This window comes from Varanus komodoensis, unplaced genomic scaffold, assembly GCF_004798865.1.
Source record: "Varanus komodoensis strain SLA01 unplaced genomic scaffold, ASM479886v1 scaffold38, whole genome shotgun sequence".
Lineage (NCBI taxonomy): Eukaryota > Metazoa > Chordata > Lepidosauria > Squamata > Varanidae > Varanus > Varanus komodoensis.
The window spans coordinates 6,677,150-6,686,214 of NW_025335909.1; the positions used below are offsets into that span (position 1 = coordinate 6,677,150).

The following is a 9,065-nucleotide window of genomic DNA, read 5'->3' on the forward strand; positions in this document are numbered from 1 at the left end:
GGTCTGATTTTAATATGGGGTTTTATTCTATAGAAAATCAATTTGGATGCTGTGCTCCAATTTGTTTTATTGTAAGACCGTCCTGAGACCTTGGTAGTGGACGGTATATAAAAGTTTTAGATAGATAGATAGATAGATAGATAGATAGATAGATAGATAGATAGATAGATAGATAGAGGCCCCCCCCCCCCCCGCTTTGCATCATTTTCTCCCAAATACAGCATATTTGAACCTGTGACCTATGTCATGGAAGCATCTTACATCAGAAGGAGAGGACTCTGCTTTTTAAATGGGAGGAAAAATCTACTAGGCACACACAGTCCCTTCGGCACAGCAAAAGCAGCTTCTTCAGTCACCCTCTCTGAGCTGAATGAGGCCAAGTGTGAGGAGGAGTGGCCGAGCTTCATTGTTGCAGCCAAATCCTGTGTGGACCAAGAGGACGGCATGGTGTTCCGGGTGCACAGGAGGCCTGCAAGCAGAAGGACCATGCTCCTCTAACCAGCACCACTGCCTCAGCACTGCTTGTTCGGAAAATGTGTAGCCACCTGCAGCAAGTGCAGTTAGTATCTATTTCCAACCTGGTGGCCTCTGTGGTTTAGACTCCCATTCCCATTAGCCCCAGACAGCATAGCCATTGGCCAGGAATGCTGGGGTCATAGTCCAAAACATCTGGCGAGAACCAGGTCAGGGAAATTGGGGTATTGCCCCTGGGAATTGGGGTACTGCTCACCTTCCTGAATTCTTAGGTTTAAAACACCAGTGATGTCCTGCGTGGTTTAGATTAAGAGCAGGCATTTGGTTGAGGAAAAGTGGCTGGGAATCGGGAGAGGCCGGTGTAGGCCGTTTCGGCGTGATTGGTGTTTGTGAAGTAAGGCCCAGCCCCCTCTTCTCTTGCAGGCTTGATCATTCCTGCAAATTGCGTGTCCCCGCTTATAAATCTCCTGTCGACCTCGGACCAGTCGCAGCAACTTGCAGTGCAGCAGCAGCAGATATGGCAGCAGCATCATCCGCAGAGCATCACCAACTTCAACAATGCATGAGAGTGTCTTTGGTATTTGGCTGTTAAAGCATATCATTGCATTTTTTTTAAAATATCAGGGACAGATTCCAAAGAATAAACTTTCAGTTCCATCATGCTCTTTTCGAACTCTGCAGAAGTAAAGAGGCACCTGAAGGGTGGTCAAACTGAAAGCCAAACATTGCTTTACAGTGGTCCATGTGTCCTTTTTGTTTATTCCCCTGTGCTCTTTGTAGTGCTTCTTTTTACAGTTTGTTTTTGTCCTACTCGAGTGACAAACCACAACTCTTTTGTTTTTGAAGAGGCTTGAAAATTCCTGGCCAAGCTGTCCGTTCTTGTCATTCAGTGCTCAGGGTTTAATGCAGTACATCGGTGCCATCGCTGCGGGAGAGATCTTCAGATGCATGTATGTTGCGTTCATATATAGACATATATATATAATATTGGTGGCGACAGAGGTCTCAGCCTATTAAAGAGTACATTTATTTAAGAAACAGCATGAAAATCTAGAAGTTCACAATCCATGCATTCAAGAGTGTTCCCCATTTCTGTTTGGCTGTGCATGTCTTCGGATCAGGCATGAACAGGATCTCCCACAAGCAAAGTCAACTTGGAGAGACAGAGAGAGAGACAATCTCATTGCAGCCTTTTTTGAAAATGGCATCTGCCCAGCGATTGCATTTTCTGGCTTTCTCCTAGAGGTTATATATTTGAATCTGCAACATGTTTTTGTGTGTGTGCGTGCGTGTGATGAGAACATCTTAAATTTTTAAAAGTTCTTTTTTTAATGTATTAATGGTGTTCATAATGTAAGCTGAAAGAATGGCTTTAAAAAAGCCTTGTTTCTCCCCCCACCCACCCCTGCAGATGTTCCCTTTATCCAGTAAGGTTTCAGGAAACTCAAAGTGCAAATTTACTTCCATTTCACATTACAGCCCTTTTTTAAAATTTTGTTTTTTGTTACTGAATACCTTACTTGAGCTGTAAATTAGAATTGGGGGAAGGCGGGCAGCACGCGAGTTCCTGCTGCATCTTTTTTTCTGTTGCCCCGTAACTTGAATACTTTTGTTTATGTTGTAAGACATTGTAGAGTTTATCCTGGAGCTGTTTAAAATTGTAAATGTACAAAATGTGAATAGTCACTTATCTAAGAATATGGGTAAGTTTTGTTTTGCCTATAATAGTAGATGTTTATAAGAAAGTGAAGGACAATGTTTGTCATTTTTCTTCTTGCTTGCACAGGTTGCACTATTGAAAATTTGAGATTGTATAAACCTGTCCACAGAACTGCAAGATACCAAAATCTTGTGGGTGTCAAATTAAAAAAAATCCTATTGTTCTAACAAGCAATGAGTGCTGTGTTTTATCAGGCAAGTTCAGTTACAGGAACATTTTCATGTCTGTCACAAGATAAGCTTATGTCACTAATTCCCAAACCACATGCCTTAATATGGAACAGTTTAAGGCTACTGTGAGTCTAAAGCACTTACTCAGAAAAGGTTCCTTGTTGAGTTGTGCACAAGATGCTGTTTTGACCTTGCTTCTTTCAGCTCAACTTCTGCCAAATGTCTGGATCAGCCATGATCATTCAGCCCCAAGTGCTCACCATCTTGCCTCTGCCGGAGTCTCTGTTCGCCTCTTTCCAGTCAGAGATCAGCAGCGACACCGCTCTTAAGTGCCGGTGGATGGATTCATACGAGGCTAGGTGGTCTTTACTCGTGTATGTGCTAAGCATAAACCTTGCTTGGCTGTGAAATTTGCCAGAAATGTTTATAAAGAAAATGTGTGTCTTACACTTTCTACATTTATAGGTTTATATGCCTTTGACTTTCAGCACCTTTCCACAGATCCCAAGGGTGGTTTACGAAACATTCAAATTACGATGAAGTCAATTTTCTGTGGTCATAGAACCATGTGGTGTCTCCTTTCATCCATGGGAATTAATCTGGTCCCATGACACTGCAGAGTTTCTCTACTCTCAGTTGCAAATGAATCGTCTGCTCTTTTCATGGGACAACATGTGTTTTGCAGTGACGTTACCAGTGCAATACTGTTAGTTATGCAAACAGTACTGTTAAAAATGGCCCATGATGCATCAAAGAGGGAGAGGATAAGGAGCTCTCTTCTGACTCGGAGGCACTGCTTTTAGGCAGTACGTTTGCATCCCTAATCCTCAGGTGGTCTGACGCAGCGTCTGGCGAAGCGGGTAAGTGCAAGGGCCGTTCACATATCACCCTGGAAATGAGATCAGTGACTGGCCAACTTTGTCTTTAGTAGCTTGTATTCCTCTGGCTGCAGCAAGACCTCCCCAAATTCCAGAGAATCCCAGAGGATGGTGGGGTTTAAAAATTTACTATATCAGGGTGGGGATTGGAGAGGTGGTCAGGGGGCGATTTGATATCTGAGAAAGGGGGAGTGAAGCTGCAAGTGGAGGCCAGAGAGTCCCCATCTCTGCTACCCGAGTGTCTAAAGCGGCACATGTCCTGAAGGACCTTTGACTTGGGTCATACCATAGAGGGATGGCAGCTGTGGTTTGCAGGAAAATGACCTCCAAGAGATAGGGCGGAGTGTCGTGTCTGTTGGGTTTTCCTGAAGATGCTGCTTGGCTGCAGACAAGTCGCTGCTTTTGCTGGAGAGGCTAGCCAGGCAGCCAGGACCAGATGAACTATGACAAAATGTATCGAGGCTTTTGGGCAGAATTCCTGCATTCTGTGGTTCCAGGTGACTGGAGCCAACAGACTCCCAAGACCCAACTGGGCTTCCCATTCTGCCATTAGAAGACCACCAGTTGTTACGCACTAGGACTGCAGTGAGGTATTGCTTGTCAGCACCGTCGCCACGCCTGGGCATAAGCCAGAGGTAGATGGACAAGCAATTTGTGGTGGTGAAGAAGAGGAGCACGTCCCAGAGATGGTTGGTGAGACCCAGCAGGTGACCTTCCATGCAGATGCTCGAAGCTGGACCTGAGAGGTATTAACGTGTCGGTATGAGTCAGAAGGGAACGTTCCCAAGGTGCACCTCCTGTTTTGGGGTCTAATATAGTCATTCAAAATGTGAAGTAGGGAGGACATTGGGAGTGGCAGCAGATGCATCTCCTGTCAACTCTTCACCCTAAGCATAAGCCAACATGAGCAGGAGGAAGGCTTAGATGGAGTGGCAATAATGAATAGGTCCATTTATTGTATGGTACTCATAGTGGAACTAAGCCAGCTTAGAAGTGTGGTCGTGTTGGAGGGCAAATGTAGCCCTGGCACAGGAATCAAAGCCACCATGATGCAGCTGCAGCTGGAGGACCCTCCCAGAGAAGCCACCTGTCTTGCTATGTTTCTTGCCTGAGGAGTATCAAGATCCTCTAGAGAGGCCTGGTTGTCAGGCACAGAGATGAGGACTTTCTCCTGTGTGGTCCCCATTTCTGGAAAGTCCCCCTTCAAGAATTGACAACCCCTGCTGGAAAGGATGTAGAGCATTTTTAATAGAGCTTTTTAAGATGCGTAATTTTGCATGCTTTTACTTGCAAGAGGAAGAGGTTGCAAGTAGCAACACACCAACTTGGGGAAAATAAACCGGATGGCCTCGCTAAGGCCCAAAAATCCATGGTGTTCCACTTCCACCTCATTTCAACATGCCTATTTTCTTGGGCATGTTACTAGTGTTCATGGGGACAGTGTTGTTGTCCCCTCCCCAATACCTGCACAAGACCCATTTTTGCCTGAAGTGGAGCAGCAAACAGTGTCTCTTCTTTCTTACCCCACCTCTGGTGAAAGAGCACAACATCCACAGTCCTGTGGTAAAAACTTTGGCAGGTGAGAGCTGCTGATGTCGTACCAGCATGAGTTTTCGGCTGAAGGCAAACTGGGAAAGGCCGACTGACTTCTTGCTCCACTCACTCAGGTTCAGGTAACTCGAATAAAGGAGGTCCATCTAGCACAGTGCTGCTGACACCAACAGGTAATGGTGGCTCTGCAGCCTTGCAGGGAAGAGTTGTTCCCAGCCCTGCCTAGGGAAGCTTCTGGGGGCCGAACCCGGGTCCCATGGCAAGAAAAGCAGCGACTCCCACAGAACTACAGCCTGTCCCCAAGCCGGGCCAGATACTTTGCCTGGCCAACAAGTTACATGGGCCCTTCTATCAAACTTGGGACTCTTTTTATTATTGGCTAGAGAAACGGGACTTCACATAGATTTAAATATGTTTTTAAGTTATCATAAATGGAAAAAGAAGGGTGTGGGGGCTGACCCAGCAGGCCCAATGTTTTTGATGATGGAAGTTGGTTTTTTTTTTTTTTTTTAGGATTATAATTTCAAATAAAACTTATTTAAAAGAAAAAAAAGTTACATAGGTACTTGCAGCAGAAATTCCACAAGCAAATCTCTCCACCCTGGCAGTCAAACTAGAATATATTGAACAGGCAAGTCTATGCCTGTAGAAAAGGCCTAAAACTCCCAGCATGCCCAGCCAGCTAAATAACAAAACATTGGCCGCCATTTTGTGACATCCCTAATTCTGCTTCCTGAGGAAACTACCTGCCATGCCTAACAGTAGAGCTGGCCCTGCCACCACAACAGGCCTCACAGCCACTTGTAACAAGAGTGCAAGTGTGTGTATTTATTTATTTCAAAGATTTGTATCCCGTCCTTCCACATAAGCATTCAGGATGGCTTACATAGTATAACATTAAAATAATACAATAATAAAACCACGATTATTAAAAGCATATACACTGAACACGATCAACTAAAAACAGAAAATAGAAAATGTGACTGTGAGAACAGAGAATTTAAAAGAACTTAAAACATCCAAAACCCTTATTAAAACGATGGTTAAATAAAACTCGGGGATGGATAGACTCAGGGGTGGCAGCAGGAGGCCTGGCTTTATAGCCCTGAAGGGGCCATGGAAGCAGCCCTACCCCCTGAGACTAGGCTCCCTGAGAAAAGGAATTATTTCTCTGGCCAGTCCTGTAACCCACTGCAAGCTTTATGCCCTGAGGAAGAGGGTCCAGCCAACGCATCGGGGCTGCTGCGGAGAAAGCCGCTGCGTCAGCGCACAGCCACCCTGGCTGGCCCAGCCATTTTGGCACCCGAGACAGAAAACTCGGCAAGCATCGCTCTGCGCCTCTTGGGCAGCAAAGGAATTTCTGCCAGGCAGATTAGTGTTTCCATATTGCCAAAGAGTTACTTATTATTTAGGAACGATAGCAAAAATGTTTCAGAATCGGATGCTTGAAGCAGCCACCTCATACTGCATGACGTTCGGGCCGATGCTGCTGGCTATTTGCACTTTTTATTAGATGGGTCCTAGAAATACTCTTATTGGTGCTGCTGTTATCATATTTATATCGGAACTTTTGTCCTCTTCAAGGAATCCTAGGCTGCTTCCATGAGGGTCCTTCTCCCTTTCACTATCCTCGTTAACAACCCCACGAGGGAGGCTAGGCTGAGTCAGTGACTGGCCTAAAGCCAGTCAAGCCGCCTAGCCAAGCAAGGGACTAAGAGTAACTCTCCAGAGTCCCAGGCCAACATTTACCCCTGATTAACTGCTCTGGGCTTACCTCCTCCTAATCAGCCTGAGCCAATGATGGAAAATCCAGCTCCATCTCTGCATCAGGTGTGCATTAAGTCTCTCCCAATAAAGTTGCATGGCAGAATTGCCTTAGAAAGGTCCTGTTTCTGCCTGAACCACCATTCTGGGCTTGCCTGCTTCCCATTGGGAAACATGCCAGAACAGAGTGGACAGTCACTGTCCCCTTCCGTTTCTGCTGTCCAGGGATGAGTGCCAATCCTGTAGCTGAAACAGCACCATATCTCTGCAAGAGGCAGATATCAGCAGTGTCTGGCACAGCCCCAGTTTTGCAGAAGTCCAACAAAAATAAAGATATCTGAAGCAGGGTGCTGAGTAGGGCAAAGATCTCAAAGACTAGAGAGAGGTGTGAAAAGAGGTGCCCATGGGTGTAAATTTCAAATAACTACTTTAATTGCTGGCAAACAGGGTCTCAGGAGAGGCCTTCTCCCTTCTAGATAAAGTGCCCCGTGCATAGAATTTAAGATTACCTCTAAAAACAGACAATATGTAATTTTCCTTCAAAGTGGTTGAAGCTTTATGCAAATATATCATGAATGAAAAATCAGTGGATCAGCTGAGGTTTCTTGAACCAGACAACAATCTTACTCTTGGACCCCTGAAAAGCTGCACAATTGCTATCTTTATTAGAGCCAGTACCTAAATATCTTAGTTGGTAATCATATGCATTAGTTGTTTGATCAATGAATTGGGACCACATGAGTTTGCATATTAGGCAATGTACAATAGTTCTAATGGTTTCCCAAGCAGGTTATGAACTCTCAGCCCAACCTACCTCGCAGGGTGGTCGCAAGGATAAGATTGAGCAGAAGAGAATTTTGTAAGCCACCTTAAGTTCCTTGAAAGGAAAAAGGCAGAATATAAATATACAAGAAATCCCTCCCTAAATGGGTGTTCTCCAAATGTATTGGAGTACAGATCCCATCATCCCCAGCCACAACATGTTAGAAGGGAGAATTTCTCCTCTAGTATGCACTTATATCATTAATATTACAAATGCTTGTATTAGAAATAATTATATTTAAAATCAGAAGCAATATTATAGTTGGTAAGTTTTTAACTCATAAAACCACCTAATAAACGTTTCTATTGGAATTATATATCTGATAGCAAATAAACCCCAAACTATGAATTCATTTTAAATTTTAAACATAAATGCTATACTATTTTAATTAATTTCTATATTAAATTCTGGTTTTGGTTAATTTAGGAAATGTGTCAGAAACTAAAATAGAAAAAAATAAAATGGACAGGTTTGGGAAGTGAAGAATCATCTGTAAAAGCAAAGCATTTGGTAGCACCCACACAAGTAGCAAATGTCATTTTTATTTCTAGCATGCAGTATTTATCTGCTTTTTTTTTAAAGCACTGCCTATCTCCTGATTTTTTTACTCATTGCAATCCCTTTGAATACCTTTCAAAAAACCCCAACTAAATCTTGCTTAGAAAATAAAAGCTGTTCGCCCCCAAACCCTCCCCTTCTTTAAAACTTTCTCACCCCTAACCTCACCTTCACATCCCATTCTTTCACCAGCCTCCAACTTCTCCCGCAAACTTTAGTTTTTAAACTCCGAAAACTATTTCCTAAAAAAAAAAGAAAGAAAAAAGGAAGAGGCAAGCCTGCCCCTCTCCAGCCCACAGAATGAATTGCTCCAGCAGTCGGGAGATGCAGCAGTAAAAGAGAGCCGTGCCTCTGGAGTCCACTGCGCTGATGTGAAACTTTTCCCTCCTCCTCCTCCTCCTCCTCCTCCTCCTCTTTCGAAGTCCCCCCCCCCACCTCCCTCCTCTTCTTCTTCCCCCGAATGATGTATGGATGATCCGCGCCGGCGAGCGAGCGAGCGAGCGAGCGGCAATCTATAGACACATATTCTATATCAACCTCTCGCTATATGTGACGCGGCCATATTTGCGGAGCGCGTCCGCCTCGCCGTAAACAAGCCCCAAAGTCTTGGGGAGGGAAGGCGGGCGCGAGGGAAGGAAGGCGGGCGGGCGGGCACCGGGCGAGGGCGAGGGCGAGGGCGAAGGAGGGCGCCACGCGCCGCGCACTTCGGGGCATTCTGCAGCCGCCGGTCGCCCATGTCGCTGCTGCTGCTCGGCATGTCTTACAAGCCAAACTTGAACGCGCACATCGCGGCGGCGGCGGCGGCTCCCGCCGGCCAAGGTAGGGCAGGGCGGCTTCTGCAAACTTGCATCGCGATGAGGGCGAGCGCGGTGCTCCCTCGCCCTCCGGCACCGCTCCCCGCTTCTGCACAGCGAGCCCCCCACCCGGGTGGGGGTGGAGGGGAGCCCGGGCGGCGCGCCGGCGCCGCCTGCCTCGGGGCCACCTGGGCGAGCAGCCCCGCTCGGGGAGAGGGCGCCGCGGACGGCGGTGCTGCGCCGCGCCGCGCCGCGCCGCCCGCGCGGAGCTCTCGGGTCAGCGGCGCCGAGCTGATTCATCTCCGCCATTATGCACTTTTTGGGGTGGGGGGG

The 9,065-nt window shown here is 46.3% G+C and overlaps 2 protein-coding genes across 6 annotated transcripts in view; both read left to right on the top strand.

Moving 5' to 3' along the window:
- The window catches only part of SBNO1 (strawberry notch homolog 1), a 29,791-nt gene extending 27,427 nt beyond the window's left edge, over positions 1-2,364 (top strand). For 2 of the 5 annotated variants that reach the window (XR_006415751.1, XR_006415750.1), the window contains 2 exons: positions 254-559; positions 898-1,030. Coding sequence is in view for 3 of the 5 variants with exons in the window: in XM_044440904.1 (XP_044296839.1) it covers positions 898-1,040 (143 nt within the window). In the remaining 2 variants the exon portion in view is untranslated. Of the gene's footprint in view, positions 1-221; positions 560-897 lie in introns of those variants that run through there. The other 3 variants (XM_044440904.1, XM_044440905.1, XM_044440906.1) reach the window with 2 other exon arrangements.
- A 6,095-nt stretch (positions 2,365-8,459) lies between these two features.
- Positions 8,460-9,065, top strand: part of CDK2AP1 (cyclin dependent kinase 2 associated protein 1) — a 12,410-nt gene continuing 11,804 nt past the window's right edge. The window contains exon 1 of the mRNA XM_044440532.1: positions 8,460-8,757. Coding sequence (XP_044296467.1) covers positions 8,673-8,757 — 85 coding nt within the window. The 5' untranslated portion in view covers positions 8,460-8,672. The remainder of the gene's footprint in view (positions 8,758-9,065) is intronic.